The 21,307-nt window shown below is 44.9% G+C and overlaps 1 protein-coding gene across 2 annotated transcripts in view; it reads left to right on the forward strand.

Moving 5' to 3' along the window:
- ANKH (ANKH inorganic pyrophosphate transport regulator) overlaps nucleotides 1–21,307 on the forward strand; it is a 128,400-nt gene that overhangs the window by 55,712 nt on the left and 51,381 nt on the right. For both annotated transcript variants that reach the window (XM_002917526.4, XM_034657079.1), the window contains exon 2: nucleotides 19,098–19,314. In XM_002917526.4, coding sequence (XP_002917572.1) covers nucleotides 19,098–19,314 — 217 coding nt within the window. The remainder of the gene's footprint in view (nucleotides 1–19,097; nucleotides 19,315–21,307) is intronic.

Here is a 21,307-nt window from a genome sequence, read left to right on the forward strand (position 1 = left end):
TTGGTTGATTTTGCTTAGCCACTGCTGCTTTGCACTGTGTGGCTGAATTTAGTCAAAACCAGTTTCCACTCGTTTTATTAGCGAAGGAACCAAGTTTATAAAAAGAAATTGAGGGGGTGCGTGGGTGGCTCAGTCGGTTGGACGGCAGGTTCTTGGTTTCGGTTCAGGTCATGATCTCAGGGTCCTGGGACCGAGCCCTGCTTTGGACTCCGCACTCAGCAAAGAGTCTGCTGGAGGATTCTCCCCCTCACTCATCCTCTGCCCCTCCCCCTGCTTGCTCTCTCTGTCTTTCTCTCAAATAAATAAATAAAGGGAAGGAAGGGAGGGAGGGAGGGAAGAAGAAAAAGAAAAATTGAGAGGCAGAAAGGGGTTGTGAAAGCCGGGGAACCTGGCTGGGTAGCACAGGGTCTCAGTATAGAAGGCACGTAGGGAACTACTTTACCAAATCTGTATCTTTGCATTTTTCATGAAGATCACAAAGCTACTACCACGATTACTCTTCCTGCTGCCCCTCTGCTCCCCACCAGCTGGAGAGTCGTCAGATCTCAGGCAGTTTGGGTCAGCAGAGTCGCTTCTAGAAGACTGACCCACCCAGAGTTAAGGTCCTCCACAAACCCCACCAGACCCCACAGAGGCGCCCCGTGGGTGTGATCCAGTGGATCACGGAAGCGATTGTTGGCCTGAATCTGTCCACAGGCTGTGGCTATTCCAAAAAGCTGCGAAGCTCCGGAAGATTTTTAGGCCTGCCACAGGTCTTTAGGACCACTTTTACTCTACCCTGAACCAAAACTGCATCCTGAGGTCCCAAGGAGTCCTTAGAGGACCCTGATGGGCCAGGTCCTCTGGTTTAGGTCAGGGCAGACATCCAAACCATTGTCTCGCCAGTGTTTTTATTTCAGAGATGAGAAAACTGTTGGTGATTTGCCCCCTTTGATACCAGGCACTTCCACACACATGATCTCAGTTAATCCCTAAAACCTGACCTGCAGGAGACAGATTTGGGTGAGCATTCCTATTTTACTAAAGATACTAAATCTCGGAGAGGTGAAGTCGTGTGCCCAAGATAATACAGCATGAACTCAGATCTGGAATGATGGTCCTCATGCTTTCTAGAGGCTTCGCTGGATTGAGAGACCAGTGCCTCAGTTCTGCAACTGATAGCTTCATGAGCTCGGGTAAATTATTTTTCCCTATGAGCCTCACTCTCCCCCTCTTTCACAAGAGCCAAGACTCCCTACCTTACTGGATTTTCAGGAGGATTAAATGAAATGTAGTCGCTCAAGAAAAATGCCAGCCCAGACCCCCAGGCCCACAGCTGGAGTTTCATACGGCTCTGCTGATCTATATAGGGATAAATATGAAAAAAATTTTGAATTTCTACCTAGCACTTCCTTTAAAATATACTTTGCAAAAAGAAAGAAAAAGAAAAGAACCAGTGAAAAAGGTTTCGAGTCTCATTCCAGATATATTTTAAGGCTCTATTCCTTTTCCAAATTTGCAGCCAATGTCAACAAATACTTAGTTTGTCTAATCTCTTTGTGGTTCGCATAGAAGGTGGATTGACTGTTTTGCAGAGTTGGGACTTCCTGTTTTTCCCTGATCAGTGTTTTTCTCTTAATTCTTCAATTTTTGCATCAGCCAAGAAAACATGCCGTAGTCATATGGGATTAGTCTGAAGTCCCATATGTGTTTGAGAGGATTAGAAATTAGGTGATATCATCGTTTATGTCATATTTTATCTATGTAATGTATGCTCATCTTCACATGAAAGAAAGTAATTATAAAGAAGCATTTTCCTTCTTCTGTGGAAATGGTCTTTTAGAAAGACCAAGGGGAAAATCTTAATGTGTTTTAACTTGTGAGGAAACATCATATTCTATATTGAGCAATCAAAAGGCATCATAAAGTTTACTTTAAAATAGATTAAAATATATGGACAGAGTAATTACTTTTCCACAATGAGAAAATCTATGACTATTCAAAGCCATTGTTTTTATCCTCGAAGCACAGTTTTTAAAATCTGAACTTTGCCATTTAGAAACTTGACAAATCACCTTGAGAGACACCCTTTTGCTCTCAGTAAAATAGGAAGAAATATTTACTTTGGTTTATTACTTAGCATTAAGGAGAGGTGATCAAGCCAAAATACTGAACACCTTAGAAAGTTTCTAGAAAACGGGCTTAACTTTTTCATCACTGACACAACGGAAGCATCACGTGAGTTGAGTGTTTACCTGGGGGTTTAATGTGTTGTGGGAATATTAAATTTGCTCTTAAAGAATGCATTTAAGCCATAGGAAGCTCAGGAGTGGTAAAACAATTCTAACATTGACGTTGGAACAATTCTTAAATTCTTAGAGAAATGCCTTCATGTATGATGCCAGTGAGGTTGATGGAGTTACACCCAAGCTACATCTTTTTTTTCTTTTTACACAACTGTTTAGGGCACATTCCATAACACCTTTGTTCCACAGTTCCCTTTTTGACTCATTGTGATCAGTTAGGATCCCTTCTCCCTCCGCATGGCTCAGATGGCTGCGCGGCAGTGTTGATGTCTTCATACTTGTTCCAGCCGTCATCCTTCTGCGTCTCTCTCTTACAACCTTTGTACTGCCCTCCCCCTCAGCCACCTTTTTCATCGTTAGCTCTTGGGAGTCTGTCCTCCTCCTTGCCATTCAAAAGTGCCCTAATCCGGGGACGCCTGGGTGGCTCAGTGGGTGAAGCGTCTGCCGTTGGCTCGGGTCATGATCCCAGGGTGCTGGGATCGAGTCCCGCATCGGGCTCCTTGCTCAGTGTGGAGCCTGCCGCTACCCCTGCTTGTGCAGTTTCTCTCTCTCTCTCTGTCACCAATAAATAAACTCTTTTTAATCCTTACTACAGTTCATCAGTGAGTAAGCTATTCATCTAAGCCCCCAGTTCTACAGTGTTTGAGGGATATAGACGGATTGACATGCCTTTACAGAGCGTGGCGTGGTTGCCTGGCAGCGCGCTCTTCCGTGCTCAGTGTGCACGACACGGTGACCATAAATGCTTCACGGTCTGTTTGCCAGTGGATCATGTACATTGGTCAGTAAAGAGCGTGGTGCCAGGCAAATACACCTGGCTCACTAAGTATATTTAAATGAATGAAATAGTTCTGTGGATAAATAGATGGTGAAGATAAGCCTGTGCCAGGAGCTATTGTGCGGCTGAGATTGGTTACAGAGGATTCCGGAGGAAGAAAGTCCTGGGTCGCCGAGGACGGGCAGAAGGTGGATCGGGATTAAGAGAGAGCACAGCGAGGATATTCAGGTTGGGCCCTTACCAGGGGAGCAGTGACAGCCTGTGGAGTTTATAGGACCAGAAGAAGCCTTCTCTGACCCTGTAGCTGGGTTAAAGACCTCTTGCTCTAGTGGCACTGTGTTACAATTGTTGTTTTACTTGTTCTTAAACAAATCACGATTTAGGTGCTAAAGTCAAAAAAAGAAGTAGGTCACGGAGTGCTTCAGCAACAGCTGGAGGGTGAGTTAAACAGAAGATTCCTCTTTTCTCATGCTCAAAGGTCTAGATTTTGGAGACTGGCAAGTGTCTTTTGGCCAGCACACAGCCTCTGGGATTCAGTCTTACATTTAAAACTATCATAAATCATGGCATTTTCACATAAAAGTAACAAGGGGGTGGGTGTCTTCTAGCAGGTGTCGTCACCGGTGATCAGAAAGAGATGACAAAAACATATCATCGTTTGTGGGGTGGTGGTCAGTGTTGCACCCTAGGAAGTTGGCATTTTTTAAATTTTATGTGCGTTGATGAAGTTGCTTTTTTTTTTCATTTCAAACTGTAAAAGTAGCATATGTTCTTTGTTGTAAGTAGAACAATACCGAGGTGTGTGTAAGTTAACAGCTTTCCCCTTCCTGCCCAATTTAATCTTAACCTCTTCTAAAATAACCAGTATTGACAGTTTGGTAAATGTCACTCACCAACCTTCTCTCTGCTCGTACAAATATCTTCACACGGTTTTGAGGGTCTTCCTTTTTTATATTTTTTTGATGGAGTAAAAATATACTGTATTGCTGAAGTGCAGTCTATTTCTACTTAACACTGTATATGGGCTTCTTTCTAGTTCCTTACATGTAGTTCCACTTCGTGCTTTATGAGTCCTGGGCAGCATTCCCCTGCGTGCATGTACCGTAATTATTTGGCCTTTCCTGTACTAGGGGACAGACAGATTGTTGTCACTTGCCGGTCATTACAAAGAATGGCTCTAATGAACACCTTTGTATGCATGACATTATGTTCTAGTACTTTTATTTTGTTGGGATAGCTTCCTTTTTTAAAAAAGACTCTATTTATTTATTTGAGAGAGAGAGAGAGCACAAGCACAGGGAGAAGCAGGCAGAGGGAGAAGCAGACTCCCCACTGAGCAAGGAGCCCGATGTGGGACTCGATCCCAGGACCCCAGGATCATGACCTGGGCTGAAGGCAGATGCTTAACCCCTTGAGTCCCCCAGGCACCCCTGGATAGGTTTCTGTAAAGGGATTGCTGGATCAGGAGTTTGGGTATATTTTTAATTTTAATCCCTCTTGACATATTCCTTGCCACAAGATTATATCAGTGAACAATGCAGCCACAACTGCATGAGATTTCTTTCCCCTTGGGCCACATCTTCATCAGCCCCGGATTTTATCAGTCACTTACATTGTTTAAATCTGATGGTACTCTTGTTGTTTCTGTTTTTATTTCCCTGACTCCTGCTGGGGTAGAACATCTTTTCATGGGTGTACGCTCCATCAGCTTTCCTTTTTCTGTGAGTTGCCCACCACATGCGGAAGATTCCTAACCGTGGAGCCACAGACAGAGCCCAGGGTATGACCCACAGACCTCTCTGGAGTCAGGTGCTGCCAGAATGACTCACAGATCTTTTCTGTTGGAATCATTAGGGCCGTGACTGGGGGCCACACTGCTTTAACAGATGCCTTTCCCGGGCACTGATGGGGAGTCTCTCTGGAAGCTTCTGAAACTGCTTGTCCTGTAGGTTTCTTTGCCCAGACTGCAGGGTAGAGGCTGACCAGACCTGTGCTCTGCCACCTATAGCAGCTTTGCTTGATGCCAGGAGCCTGTCTTTACTGCTTTCTAGAAGAAAAGCCTCAAGGAAGTTTTAACTCAACCTCACATACCTTTTTCATAAGTGCTCCCCAGTTCCCTAAACCAAATAGCCATTACATAAAAATAATGATTTCCTTCAGTAATAGTGATTGTCAGTGGTTCACTGTCTGGTCAGGTGATGACATGTGTCTGTGCAAGGCCATCCACACGCCTTCCCCACTTTGCTGATGGTGGAGAAGTGTCCTACACTCCACCCCCCACCACCTTCAGTCTAGCGCAGAAGGATGGGAGCACGCCCGCTAATGTGCCACTGGCTTCTCCTTTGGGCAGCACCACATACCAGCCATGAACCTTGAGTGAGTCACGGAGTCTCTTTGAGCCTCTGTCTCCTTATCTACACAGTGGAAATTTTCAGCACTTACCCTGTTGTTGCTGCATTGTTAGATAAAACCAATCATACGGGGCGCCTGGGTGGCTCAGTCGGTTAAGCATCTGCTTTTGGCTTGGGTCATGATCTCAGGGTCCTGGGATTGAGCCCCACATTGGGCTCCCTGCTCAGTGGGGAGTCTGCTTCTCCCTCTGCCCCTCCCCCTGCTTGTGCTCTCTCTCTCTCAAATAAATAGAATCTTAAAAAAATAAATTGTGAAATAAAACCAATAAGAGAATCCGTGAAGGCACGTTCAAGAATGACATACTGCCTACATTCTTCTCGTGATCCTGTAAATGGTGCCTGAATGAATCAACAGATATGCCGTCTGCAGCATCCTTCCAGGCTCTGAAGGCCAAGTGGAGAAGGGACAGATGTCTCCTTTCACTGGGTCCCCTTTGTCCTTCTCATCCATGTAGGTGAAAGGGCTGAAGAAGACAACTCCTCGGGCTCCTTGGATTTCCGAAGATAGAAAACCTGAATTAGAGTGAATCTGGATTTTTAGACTGAAGCTCAGCATGTGTATTTGCTCTCTCAGGCCTTAGTAGTGTGAAGTAGTGAGTTATAAAAATGTTTGTTGTCCTCTGTTTAGTTTTTAGAAATTTTCAAAACACTATAATTTTATCCATGTTATTCTATAGCTTATTCCTTTATTATATTAGGTGAAAAATATTAGGCAAAAGCATGGTTATAGCCGCAAAGGCAAAATAAATTTAGGGTGGTATGTAATTCTTTGACCCCTGCACCATGATGATGCCATTTGACTCGTTCCTGATTTGCTTGCGCTACAGCGATACCCTCTGTCCTCTCTTGTATTGTGTTCTAAACAGTTTACTCAGTGGGGCAATATTACTTCACGTAAAATACCATAAATCAGGCCAATAATTTAAACTAATAATAGCAGCAGGAGCACGGGGAGGTCATGGCAAACCTGCTTGCACACAGAAAGCAAACAGAGGGGATAGCTTTGTCACAATTAAATATTGCCCGTTTTGTGTGTGTGTACATGTGCGCATGTGTGTGTCGGCCCTGGCACAGAACATCCGTGGGCTGGATGTAGTCGCATGTGTAATGACCAATTTTTTAAAATTTAAACCCAGTGTAGTTGACATATAGTGTATTATTAGTTTCAGGAGTAGAATTTAGTGATTCATCAGTTCTATGTAACACCCAGTGCTAATGACCAGTTTTTACTATCTCACTCACCTCCTAAAAGCAATCAGATCAAAAGCCCAGAGCCTTATAAATCTTTCAAACAACTTGGCATATGCCACTCTATAAATACCAGCAGTGAGTCATCGCTGAACCTTATGCAGAAATACATTAATCCCACAGCTGAGAAGCGAATGAAACCTTAAATGGGTTAAAGATACTGGGATGATGCGTTATCTTATGTATAAAAGAAGCCGTAAGCATCCTTGTCCGCGTCTTTAGAAGGCCACTGTTGAGAGCCTCTTGGCATTTCTACCACACTGGGAAAGACAGAGATGGCGCCTGAGCTTTGCCATCCAGCACACGTGGTGCTGTGCTCACAGGTGTCCTCTGTCCTCTGGGCCATGCTGTGGAGTGCCGCTAGTGGGGCATACATGGCCCCATTTCCTGTACCCTCATTTCCTTGGTGTGACCCAGATAAATATGGTGACTTCAGCCTCACTCCATTCATCCTCTGCCTGTACACTTGTAGCGTTTGCTACACGTTAGTGTTGGAAAATTAATCTTTACCTCAGGGTCTTTGGAATTTTTCACAAGAATAGTCTTTATCCAAAAGTTCTCTTTGATTTGACCAGCTAATCCTGTTTCAAGTAAGCATTTGGTACCAACTGCTGTCTCTAATTCCAAGTGAAAGGAGGGTTGACGTCAGTATGATGGAGTGATGGTTAGGATCACAGCTTGAAGTGAAGCTCTCTGGATTCTTCTCGCAGCTCTGTGTCACCTGGACAAGTGACTGAGCCTCTCCACACACCAGCTTCCTCAACAGGAAGCTGAGAAATAATAGTACCTCTTTCATAGAGTGGTGGGGAGAAGTAACGATCTTGGAATAGCATCTGCCACAGAGCAAGCACTCCGTCAGTGTTACTGCTAGGGTAGTTTCGTCATCACCATTATTGTGTTCGTTGGGTTTTATAAGGTCTAAATGCAAATAGGCACTCACATTTCATTTTGTCACTATAAATGCATTTAAAGCTGGACTGGAATGGAAGGCAACGAATGGATGACGCTTCTGAATGTTGCAGCTGAGTCCAAAAAAGGAATGGAGCCTCTGAGCTGTGCAGAGGTCCACAGACAAGTGTAAGGTGCTAGAACAATCGAGGGAACAGTCTGTCACCAAGTAGGAAGAGGGGGTGTGTGCCAGCAGGGAGAGGGTAAGCGTCTCGGCATGTAAGCAGGGTCGGTAAGTGTGTATGCAGGTGGACAGAAAGTATGGACAGTTAGCAAAAAGACTTTCCAGACCCCAGAGTTCATCTTCTATTCCAGCCTGTTGTTCATGGAGTTTTTGTGGGGTTTTTTTCAATATAAAAGTATTTTAAACCTAGCTCTGAACTGGAGTGGATACAATCTTGAGATATTAATCAAGAAATGCCACCATTTGGAGACCATGAAACGTTCTAAGTATAAAAACATGTAGGATATTTAGGAATTTCACTAAGAGTAAAGATATGAGGTCAAGGTGGGGCATAAGTAGTTAAATGGCACACGAAGCTTTGGTTTTTTAAAAGTGCACTAGAAATCCGTAGTAACATTCCTTCCCTGTTGAGCCCCCCGCCATCTTGAATCCAAGTTAAGTTAAGCCAGGTGAAGAAGCTTCACGTTTAAATGAAGGATCAAGATGCTTTGAAGACGGTCCTACAACACTAAAGTATATATTTTAATGAACTAATGTATTTCCATTTAAGAGGCCAAAAAATAAATTTTTTTTTTCTTTATTTCCCCTGAGATACTGAAGAAAGCAATAGGAGGAAACTGAGTTAGCCATACTTGGTACCTGTTTAGTAGTTTGTCTCTAGTCTTTATGGAAACTCTTCTGCAGGTGTGGGAAGTGACAGAAAAAGCCAGTGTCATATTTTGAACTTGCCCCATGTTGTCTCTGTGTTTTCAGGAAGCACTAAATATGGATGGCACTGCTCAGAGCAATGACTTTGACTGCTAACGAGGCCAGACCGGGCTTCATTTTACTGCTGCTCCCTTTAAACCACAAGCTCGTGTGTGGGTGTCGAGTTCTTGGCTGGAGTGCCAGCTAACCAGAGCGAGGGTGTCTCATTTAGAGCAGTATAGATCCTTGAGAAAATAAAACATGGCTGGAAAATTACCGGGAAGACAAATGATCTAATTTAACCCAAACCACTTTTTAAAATACAGACGAACGGGACAATAACAGTGGAAAATTACAGGAACCTAGACTCCTTGAGAGGATTGAAATCCAAGGGTGCTGATTATCCATGACATTGAAAGAAGGCACTCCCCACAGGTAGCTTTGCCTACATGTATACTTCTGAATTCTCAACACTTTCTCAAACTGAAATGTTCTGAGCACCCTGGGTTTGACAGAGATTTTTAAACTGTATCTGTTGTGGCAATAGTGAGTTTGCTTCATGTCATAAAAGGTGTAGCAGGATCAGTGAAGCTGGAGACAAGGGAAATAAATAGTCTTTTATCAAAAAGATTAGTCTAGCAAGACAGAAGTATTACCAAGCCCAGTGGCCCATTCGTTTTTCTAATCCAGGATGAGGCATTGAAGGAAGTATTCATCTTACTAGAAGTAAAAAAATAAATTAATTAATTAATTTTAAAAAAGGTAGGAATTTCAGCATTTCATATACTAATCTCTTGCTATTTTAGGAAATAATACCAGTTTCCAATTCAACACCTTTTTGTGGAAGAATTTGAAAAGCTCTTTCTTCATGAGCAATATGATCGTGTTTTTACCAATTCGCCATGAACGTCAGTTTCCAGATCAGGTTCTGACCGCCCTCGGCACTTCTTGCGTTGTGTGGCCTTCTCTCTCGATGACTTGTTGCCCCTACAAGCACCCATCCTTCACAATCTGGAGATTACTACCCTGGTTTTGTCAGTGGCACACCCAGCCCTCTGCAGGGTTCTCAGCTTCTCCAGGGTGTGGACAAAGAAGGTTCTTTGCTCCTTTGACTTGACTTCTTTCCCATGGCAGCTAACTTCTGTTACAGGATTTGACCCTATGGAGGAAGTCTGTCCTTCAACCCAATTGACATCCACAGGATGGGAAAGAAGGGAGCCAGAAAAAGTCTTTGCTTAAGTTTTACACTTAAGAGGCTAATTATGTGGCCCAATGTCACTTCTCTTTATGTCTGTGTGTCTGTAGTTAAGCAGCCAGCCCTTGTCCGATGCTTACCGGGTGCCCAGTGAGGCGTAATAGAAGGGACAACAGAAGTCCTTGCCTATCTCTTGAGAAAATACCAGAATGACAAGAAGAGGTACAGCGCTCCTGCCATCAATTTGCATATTTATTTTAAATACATAGGTTCTACCAAAAATAGTTTTATTTACCCAGCTCCAAACCTGCAGCTGGAGGGTTTTGTTTTATGAACCACCATACGCAAGCTGTATGCACAAGTAACACGTTTGTTTATTCATGGATTGATTTTCAACGACATGTGAGGCGTGCTGAATAGACGTGGGAAACTGGTGAGAAGTCAAGCCGACCCTGCCTCGGGTCGTGTGGGGAGATGTGGGGTCAAGTAAACAGGCGAGCACAGCGCACCGTGTTGGCTGCAGTGAGGGGTCCTGGGTCCATGCAGGCAGCTGCAGAGCACGGAGCAGGGGGTAGGCTCCAGGGACAGCTCCCAGAAGATATGATCCCTCCACTGATGATGCGTTGACCTGGTGAATGCGTGGGACCGGGGTGGAGGTGATTCTGTGCAGAAAAAAGCTTAAGCAAGGGACCCTTATGACAGAGAGGCTGGTCTGTCTGGAAAACTGCAGTCAGTTCAGGCTTCACGGAGCGCACAGTACAGGAGGCAGTGCCAGGCAGGGTCAGATCAGGCATGGCTTTTGTACGTGTTCACTCATTGCCCAGATATTTATCGGATGCTGACTAACCGTGTGCCCGACGTGCTGACAGACACTTAGAGCACAGTTTGTGGAGATCGTGGTCTGTGAACGGGGTACAGCCCTGAAGTACATTGGGTACACCTTTAGGAGTTTGGATTTTGTGATCTGACCACAGTGTGGAGGGTCGGAGGATGGCTTGGGGACAGGAAGAGCATCAGCGACCTGACCCAAGGCATGGCAGCGAGGCCGGAGAGAACTGGACAGATGCAAGAGTGACTGGGAAAGGAGTATGGATGGACCAAGAAATCTGTGGGATCAAAGGCATCCGGGGAGCTCACTCCTCCAGCTTCTGGGTGGGGACCCTGGGTACAGGCATTCGAACTGGAGCGCCAGAGGGGGCGGCCGCAGGAGCCCACGTAGTCTATTGATGGTGGAGTCAGTGTTGGAAGCGCGTGAGGCACTAGTGGGACGTGTGAGGCGCCAGTGGGACGTTCAGCAGAGAGGTGTGAGTTTGGAGCTGGAGAGAAGTCTAAGAAGTCTGGAGAGATGGATTGGAGAATTCTGAGCAGACAGAAAGTAACTGAGGTTTGTGGGACAGGGTGGGATCGCTGAGCAAGTGAGAACAGGAGAGGGCCCAGACAGAGCCCCGGGAACACCCATATTTAAGAGTCCAGGAAGGAGAAAGCATCAAGGAGAAAAGCTGAAGGGGAGAGAGATGGGAAGAAAACCTGGAAACCTTGATGCCACTGAATCCAAGGGGGGAATGCGTTTCAAGGAAGGAGTAGCCAACAGGGTCAGATCCCTGAAGGGGTTGGAAAGGTGAGAACAGAAAAGTGCCCATTTGCTTTAGCAGGATGGGGAGGGGGGAGGAAGGCCGAAGCCCGGGCTCAGTGGGTGCATTCAACCCCCATTCTTGGTTGACCTGGGACACAGATGAGCTTCCTGCACTTGCGCAGCTGCTATTCCCACAGGCTGAGGAGCACGTGGGGAGAACAGAAGAAAGAAGCTAACGCTTTCTAGAAGTTATCTATGAAAGGAAGGCAAGAAAGCACATGGCAACTAGAAGAAGCGAGGAGGCAAGAGAAGGTTTATTTTTAAGATGGAAAACACCTATGTGTCTGTAAGTCTTGATGGGAAAGAGCCAGTCATGGAGCAAGGATCAGACAAGCCAGAGAGGAGGATGGGGGCTCCTGTCAAGGTCAGGGGGTCATAAATGCAGAGTCCAGGTCGACAGCCCTATGGTCACCCTGGTCAACTGGCCTTTCCATTGTAACCGGACAGGGGTGGTGAGGAGGGGCTTGGGCAGATGTGTTTTGTTGAGGTTTGTTTTAGGGAGAGAAACAATAAGAAATTTTATTTCTTTTTTTTATTTGTATTTATATATTTATTTGAGAGAGGGAGAGGGACAAGCAGACTCTGCTAAGTGCAGAGCCAAGCTTGGGGCTCCATCCCAGGACCCTGAGATCATGACCTGAGCCGAAGTCAAGAGTCGGACACTTAACCAACTGAGCCACCCAGGCGCCCCAAAAAATTTCAGTTCTAGTGGATTCCGTATTCCAGATGAAGAAAGAGGTGAGTCAGAGAGAACAAGGCAGGACAGAGATGTGGAGAGAAGAGAAGGGGAAAGACAGAGGATGACAGGGCAGCAAAGAGGTGGGTGGAGGCTGGAGGCGAGTGGGGTGGCAGCCAGCCGTCCGTGCCATGGACCTGGTTCCGGCTGCTCTCAGAGCCCAAGTAGAAGCCTGTAAATACAGAGAAAAGGGGAGTAGGTAAATAACTAGATGAATCTGAGGTCAGAGATGTGCACACAGTAAAAATGGTGACCTTGAGATGTAGGGCACCGTAAGGAAGTACACAGAGGAGCAGCCAAAGAGAAGTCAAGAGAGAGACAAGTTGAATGAAACTTCAAGAGATAAAGTGGGAGAAACAGAGAGGGCCTCACATCTCCCCGACGGGAGGGAGGCTGTGCACCTGTCCTCTTGCACCTGCTCCCCAGGGGAGACAGCAGTCCTCCCAGCTAGCAGGGAGTGCTTGCTGTAACATCGCCATGAAATGACTGCAGGATTGGGGTGAATTGGTGGCTCTTGGCCTAAGAATCTGGTCTCTAGAGCCCAACTTCATCTCTTTTAGGGTTTAAGGATCTAACACTGTTCATATCAGGGAGATCACATGTGGGATTTGTTGGCCATTTCCCTGGGAGTTGTTTTGTTTTGGTTTGGTTTTGGTATTTACTTCTTAATATCCTGTAGCTTTGATAACTTTGTGAGAGGAAGAAAATCAGTCAACGGAGTGCCAGGAACCTGGCAGGCACTGGGGGAGACTAAGACAGGTAGGACACACTGAATGCCTTCTGGACCCAGACACATTTTTAAGTCTGATCGTCCACAGCTTAGAGAACACTGATCTAAGGTGTGAGGAAGGCCTCGAGCCATCCCGTCGGGGACCAGGACCCGGCTGTGATTGAGGGGCAGCTTTGTATTTACAATGGTTGGAATACTCTTATGCCTGGCTCTATTCTAAAGTGCCCTTACCGTGGAAAGTTCACGAACGTTTTGAAACTTGCCTTTAAATAGCAGGTGCACCTCTGTAGTTATGACAGAATTCTGACTCAAAGCCTAATTCGTTCCAAAGATCTTCCAGACACCACTTTAGCTAAACTTCAAGACTGTAGCCGTTCCTCTTTACCCGCTGTGGCTGGAGAAGCAGCAGTGCTCGGGAATGCCAGGGCCAGCACGGTACCAGCGAGCTAATTCATGCTGAACTGCCGCATGTATCACCCAGACAGCTCGCCACCTCCTGAATGGGTTTAAATTTATTTCTAGAGTGCTACAGGGCTGACTCTTGGACCCCTTTCTATCTATATCTTATCTAGATTATCTTGTTCAGTCTCCTGCGTTTAAATACTCTCCATATGCTGATGGCCTCCAAAGGTATGTCCTCCGCCCAGACATCGCCCCTGGACTCCAGACTCATCTGGCCAAACATCTTACCTGATTTCTCCATTTGGAATTCTAAGGGGCATCTCAAACCCAATGGGGGACACACCCAGATGGAGCTCTTGCTTTTCCTCCCCAAACCTTCCTCCCTCTCGGGAAACAGCTGCACCATTTGACCAGTGGCTCAAACCCAAAAACCTCAACAGTCAGCTCTGATTTCTCCCTTGTCCTCATGCCCACCAGGTGGTCTATCACCATATCTGTTTGTTTTATCTCCAGAAAGCTCTCAAATCAGTCGACTTCTCCGCATCTCCACTAGCCCATCCTGGTGCAAGCCATCACCTGTCTTACCTGGATTACCACAAGCCCTTGACTGCTTCTGCCCTTCCCTCCCCAGTCCACACTCATCCCCACAGCCAGCATGAGCCTCTGCCCCACCTCTGCTCAGACCCATGAATGGCTTCCCACTGCTCTTAGAACAAAACATGTACTCTTCACTATGACCGGGAACAATCTCAGCATTGCCTAATTTTGCAAACTCATTTTATACCCCCTCCCCCCACCACTCTTGCTGGCCTCTACTTGGCGTTACCAAGCTCCGGTAGCCCTTGGCCTTCTGCCAGTTCTTCGTCCAACCGGTTTGTTCTTGTTCTTGGAGCCTCAACTCTACTGTAACCTCAATTGTCACATCCTTGGCGAGGTTTCCTCGTCTAGTCCCTCTGAGTAAGCTCCTCCAAGGAGTCCCGGTGCATTAACATATTCCCTTTCTTCCGTACCTGTCACAGTAAGTGTTTGCTCTGCTTGGGAACGTGGTATTTCATTCTTTCACACAGTTACCGGTATGGGATCCCCTCACATAGCGCGTCTGGGAACATATCGTGAACCAGACAAAGTTCTGTGTGCCCTGCAGTTTACATTCAAATGGAGAAGAGAGACAGTAAGACAAATAAAAAAATAAATATTTGATATAATGTCGGGTAATGAACATGCTGTGAAGAGGAACAGGGTAAGCAAGTTGAGACAGAGAGATGAAGCAAACAGCAGGCAATGGAAGGATCCAGAAGGATGATTTCCTGGAAAGAAAGCATCACAAATAACGGGCAATCGGTGTTTTATTCAAATCGATTTTGAAGAAATAAACTACTTCTTTAGAAAATGAATTTTGAGCCATATCTCATGGCATAAGTTCCAGGAGGATTAAAAGTTAAGCGTGTAAATGAAACCATCAACTAGAATAAAATTACCTCTGGGTGGGGTAAGAATGGCCAAGTCCAGAAGTAGGGGAAGAAACTCCACAAGATTATTGCTGGACTACATATAACTTAATATTTGGGCGATCAAAAGAAAATCAGGAAATTAAGAAGTGGACAAATTGAGGGAAATACTTGCTATAAAAGAGAATCATAAAAAGGCTAATAATAATATAGCACATGCCCTCAATTGCAAAGCTCTTCTTTCCTTGTCTTTTAATGTTTCTTGAAATTAGAATGTTTTTCATCCGCTGTGTACATTTAATGTGGTCATTAAAAATGTTCAATCAGTGGTATATCTGACTAGTAATAACATCTTAGAATCAAAATGTGATTTTTTAAAGTTCATAAAAATTAATATGGACATTAAAGTTCCTAGTAGAAAATACTTCATACATGCAACAAATATTTGAGTGTAGGGATGCCTGGGTGTCTCAGTCAGTTAAGCGTCTGCCTTCAGCTCAGGTCATGCTCCCAGGGTCCTGGGATTGAGTCCTGCATCTGGCTCCTTGCTCAGTGGGGAGCCTGCTTCCCTCTCTGCCTACCATTCCCCCTGCTTGTGCTCGCTCTCTCTGAAAAATAAATAAATGAAATCTTAAAATAAAACAAAAAACAAATATTTGAGTGTTTTTGAGGTGGTGAGGTGGCCAGTATAGAGTGGTAAACAAAATAGCCACAGATCCTTGCTTTTAAGTGCCTCATCTAGACCAGTCACTGTCTGGTTCCCTGTACGCTACTTACATCCAGCCTAAGATCAGCAGGGTTATTTCAGCAAGAATGAGTACCCTGGCCAACACCGCTCAGTAGTTAAGTGATAGAACCACATCCAGCTCATGTCTTTGTAGCTCTAAACCCTGTGTGTTTTTCTCAAATTACCATAATCGTTGAGCTAAGTCTTGCTGACAGAGCACTCATTCCCTGTGCCCCCTGCCTCTCACCTGCCTCAGCCCTGGCTTTAGGACTCCATCAAGGGACTGTTGGTAGAAATAGAAAGCATTGCAGTGGGTGCCCCAGCCAGAGCGGGTGTCTTTTTAGCCAAGAATAATATTTTTTTTTAAGATTTTTATTTATTTATTTGACAGAGATAGAGACAGCCAGCGAGAGAGGGAACACAAGCAGGGGGAGTGGGAGAGGAAGAAGCAGGCTCATAGCAGAGGAGCCTGATGTGGGGCTCAATCCCATAACGCCGGGATCACGCCCTGAGCCGAAGGCAGATGCCCAACCGCTGTGCCACCCAGGCGCCCCAACCAAGAATAATATTTTGCCAACAAGACACGTAAAAAGTCTAATCCTACGTTATTTAGGTGCCCTCCCGTATGCTTTTTCAACGTATGCCAAATAATATCTATCACTTAAATTTCAACAAATGTTTTGGCAACAGAAAACTAAACAATTTGTGGGCATAGATGTTGGGGAAGGACAGGGAGGAAAAAGACCAAACCATACGCTGATCTCAGTGTCTGAGAGAAACATAATTAGAAGTTGTCCTAAGTTCGGGTCTCTGGAAGCAGAGCCTGTGTTGGGGAATTCTTGTGCAAGTGGCTTGTTGCAGGGAGAGGGGAGAGTTGGCTGGTGGGGAGAAGTTAAGCGAAGAGGTGGTCTCCACTGGAGACTAGCTTCCACCAGATCCCACAGGGAGCTCAGGAGTATGCGTTGTCCTGGAGCAGCCCCACACTGCCCAGGAGCTGATCTTCTCTACCCCTGCGTCAGCCAGCCATTGGCTGTGCGCGTCCTGGAGGTCAGGTGTGGCTAAACCAACCCAAAGTGCCCGGGGGCAATAATCCCTGAGGAAGAGGCAGCTGTGAGCTATTAGTGGCCAACTCCCAGCCCCTGGGGTTGGGTGCACTGCCCAGTAAAGGATCTGGGGGGACACCAACAGCATCCACTGCATAAGGTCCAAAAATTAATTTGGAAGATAAGCCGGTGATAGGTTTCGACACATGACAGGACACTCTGACTAGATGTGCCTGCTGAACTCAGGATTTATTATCAACGAGCTTCTTGATTTTTATTTTGCTTTAGGGTGTGGAAGTATTGGATCAGCTTTGTTCAAGGAACATTTTTTCTAAGGAAGTCATCATGGCAGGCATGCTCCACAAAGGCTAAGAAGGTTCTTATGGAAATTTTTCGGGTATTATTGGAAAAAAGGGAAAAGAGGATTAGACATATAATTGGAAACAATTATCAAAAACTGGCTTATATAATACCAACGTTGTCAGAAGAACGATACTAAATTCCTACAGCTATTAGATATTTTTCTTCTAGATTTATCTGAAACCATTTACACATTGGTATTTTTATATAAATACATTTTTTTTTGCTAACAGTGCTTTGCATAGAATGTTCAACTATATAATGATGGATATACTGTCATTATATGTTTCTCCAAACCCCTAGGATGTACAACCCAAGAGTGAATGCAATCTATGGGCTTTGAGTGATAAAGATGCACCACTGTAGGCTCGTTGTCAGCTGTAAAAATGTACCACTCTGGCATGGCATAGTGATAGTGGGGAAAGTTGTGTGTGTTGGGGCAGAGGGAGTATAGCAACTTTGTACATTCTGCTCCATTTTGCAGCTCTAAAAAATAAAGTGTACTGTTTTGTGCTGATCTGAGCCTGTTGATAGTAATTCCATGGGCTAGAAATGCCCTGGGGCCTTCACGTGGGCCCCAGTGAGCCTCCCGCAGACATCTCCCCCTTTCAGTATCAGTGTTACTACTGGGCTGACCCTTGTGAATCTTACTATGATTGCAAGACGCCCTTCAGCAACAGCCATCAGGAAACTTCGAAAAAATAAAGGTTTATGACTTATAAGACCCAGAAATTGCACAGCATACCTGGGCTAGACCAGTGAGGCAGAGGGGGGAGAGGGTGGGCAGGCACGCATGCACGTGCGCACATGCACACACACACACAGGCCTGGGATTCTGCTTTTATTGGAGTCGAGGGTGGGGACCCAGAGTCACAGGCTCACTCTTTATTGGTGAATTCAAGACATAAGAGCAGGAATTTAAAGCTCTTGGTGAAGGGACAAGTGGCCCAAATGGCCAATTATGAAATCAACCGTGATCTCAAAACAAAGGAGCCTTAGTGGTGACAAGGTAGCCTGGCTCTTTATCAAGTCGTGTGGCTGGCCATGGGTTTATCCATGATAGTTTTCTTGAAAGTAGATGCCTCTTTGAAATAGCTGTCTGGGCAACAAAGCTTACTGTCTGTGCTTACAGTACATCTGTTTCTAAGAGTCTATGACTGCACAGAAAGCCGACTCTCCTCCTTAATCAGTTTCCTGTTCCTGAAGAACAGGTGATGTCCTGGCAACATTTTCTTTTAAATTCTCACCTCCTAGACATCTATTCCTGCCTTCTGTGGTGTAATTTGTCTAGCAGGTGGAAAAGTAAGTTTGGAAATGCCATCCTGACAAGGCCCCCTAGGTATCTCAGAGGCTCCCTCATGGAGGATGGTGAAAATGATCAGAATATTGTGGGGCACCTGGGTGGCTCAGTGGGTAAACATCTGACTCTTGATTTCAGCTCAGGTCGTGATCTCAGGGTTGTGAAATGGAGCACCATGGAGCCCGCTTAAGATGCTCTCTCTTGCCCTCTCCCTCTGCCTCTCCCCCCTCCCTCCCTGAAATAAATAAATAAATCAGAACACTCTGTGACCACAACTTCTTGAGTAAGCATCATCCAAGAACAGTGTATTTGGTTTAAAGGTTTTCTTTTCATACTTGTTTGCACAGAGCTCAGGAATACATTTCAAGTTAAAATACAGTAAAAATTGGGTAAATAGCATCCATCAATTATATAATATATTCCTTCAATACTTTTTTCATAGCATAGAATTCACTCAGTGCTATGAAGGGTACCTTCAGAACACATACATGCTATTTCAGGCTGTGGGTGCACGCACACACGCACTCACACACGTGCACACACACACGTGCACACGTGCCCCTTCCTTAAAGAAAAAAAGAAACCATCACCCACTCCATACAAAGTGTCTGACTCATTCCCAGAATGCCTGTTGCTGTTATATAAATTCAGCCTACAAATAAAATTTAACATGTTAAGCTTTTAACCAAAACTTCCAAGAATTATTTTCTGGTATTAACATAAAATGCTTGTTGGGTTTTTCCTCTATTACTTTAACCCCAACGGGTAGGTATCTCCCCTACGAGAAGATATTTCGAACTGAAGCTAATATGGATGAAAATGAAAACTAATAACCTTTATCAAATTATAATGAGCTTTACTCTATAAGCTGCTTAGCTTTTCTATAGAAACCTATCTGCTGAGTTTTTATTTTGGAAGTGTGAGTCCCAGAGATGCGACGACGTGTCTAATGCTGTTTGTGGGTTGTCTTTCCCCCTCCCAGGCCTTGAACCGGGGCATCGCTGCTGTCAAGGAGGATGCAGTGGAAATGCTGGCCAGCTACGGGCTGGCGTACTCCCTCATGAAGTTCTTCACTGGTCCCATGAGTGACTTTAAAAATGTGGGCCTGGTGTTTGTGAACAGCAAGCGAGACAGGACCAAAGCTGTCCTGTGCATGGTGGTGGCCGGTGCCATTGCCGCCGTCTTCCACACCCTGATAGGTAAGGCTGCGGACCCTCGGACCCTCACCTAAGGTGCTAGCTCGGGTTGTTTCTTGCTCCTTTCCATCCATTCGAATGCATTTATTGTAGTAAGTGATTTCTTCGGTAATTATTAAAGCATTTGTCATGAAAATTTCAAGGGATGAAAGGAATGGGGTTCGTGCTCCTAGCTCGAAAAAGGAAAATGTGTTTTCTCTGGGAAGCTCTGGTTTTAACCCTTTGACTCCCAAGCCCTGTATCAGAGAGGAAGTGATTTCAGTAAGGTCAACAAAACAGCCCATGCTTCCCAGAGACACGCGTTACAACACAGACTCAGTCTTAAAAATAAAAACAGAGTAGTTGTTATTTAGGATTGATGCTTATCAGCAGTGAAAACAAATGACAGATTATTTAATGTATTACAGTTAACTTGTTTGGGGGCTCACTAGTCTATTTTATTCAAAGACAAGTCTCAATATTACGGCATAATATTATTTCCATGAAAAAATAAGAAAGCTATATCATACATACAGTGACCGGCAGAGAATTTCACCAAGACCTTGGAAAAGGACTTCCTTTGCAGCCTCAGTCCTGCTTCTGCTGCTTTCTGGGTGGTGATAAAACTCTAAGAGCCTGACTTTGGAGCTCCTTGGCTTTAAAACAGCTCAGCTTACCAGGCATAAAAATTGAGTGGCACATCTATGGAGGCCAGTTGCATAAAACCCGTGAATAACACCTCATAAATCCATTGTGTACCTTCAAAACGGCACTGGTTGTATGAGCACCATGAAAGTCAGTGGTGAATAAAGGAGCTAGAAAATTAACCCAAACCATTCACGGTGTATTCAGATGGCAGCTAATGGTTACTCGCATAACCGTCAATCTAATAGTAAATGGGGTGAGACCCTTTTGGTTTTCCTCTTGAATGTAGCACAGATTTTTGTGCTGAGAACTGTGTGAAACTGGGAGAGGATGCTACTCACGGGCCAGATTTTCAGCCAGAGTGTTGATAATGATCATTTAATTTGGGCCCAAAGCTTCAGGGCCTGGGGTTGAGAGGAGATGCTCTTCTTCCTTCAACTCATGCCCTGAATACTAACTCCTGGATGTGCTTTGAAGAAACGCCCTGCAGCTAGATTTGATCAGGGCCACTTTCAAAGATGGTAGATGCCTTGGAGAAAATTCCAGACGTGAAATGAGTAGGTCTAGATAAATTTGTGTCGCAATGGGTAAATCCGTTCCCTTTTGCTACCAGTCTTTATTTGGATTTCTTAAATAAGCCTATCATTCCCTGTTTTAGTCATAGTTGAATAAGACTTTGGGACTAATAGCTAATTACTAGGCATCGGTAATCACGGAAGAGAGAAGCTGAGTGTCCTGTGTTATTGAAACTGGTGTAAGGAACATGTGGTCATTGAAATAAAAATCAGCATCATTTTTCAAGTTAAATCTACAATTTCCCATTTTAAAATGGAATTATAAAATCTTACATGTGAATCAGAACGGCTCTACATCCCAGATGGATTTAGCAGTTGTTTTGAGTAGACGCTGGGAATTCTGTTGGACTGACAGACTCTGAAGTCTAGAAGATCCACCAACCCAAAAGTTCGTGTCTGTTCTGTGTGCACCAGAGCCTGGCTCTCGATATCCAAATTGCAGGAGCCTTGGGAGTATTTCTAGCTTTTGGTTCCTGGTCTTTGTTGGGCAGCTGCCCGTAAGCGTCTCATTTTAGCTAAATTGTGGCCACTACTGTTGTTATAGACTCATCTGTGAGACACCACTTTTTTAAATTGCAGGGCATGGGGTTTGCCACGACCAAAGCTTAATTTAGGCCAGTGGTCAGGATGTAGGTGTTCTCCTACTTGCCCCTCTTAATTAATCTATAAAAGAGGAAAACTTGCTGACCATCTATTTGGTTAATTTGAGTCCAAGTTAATTCCACCTGCATGAAGTTAGTATTGCCTGACCATCTAATTCACACAGATGGACAAACCACTGCTGTGGTTTTTGTTTA

Source organism: Ailuropoda melanoleuca, chromosome 3, assembly GCF_002007445.2.
Source record: "Ailuropoda melanoleuca isolate Jingjing chromosome 3, ASM200744v2, whole genome shotgun sequence".
In the NCBI taxonomy this organism is placed as follows: domain Eukaryota; kingdom Metazoa; phylum Chordata; class Mammalia; order Carnivora; family Ursidae; genus Ailuropoda; species Ailuropoda melanoleuca.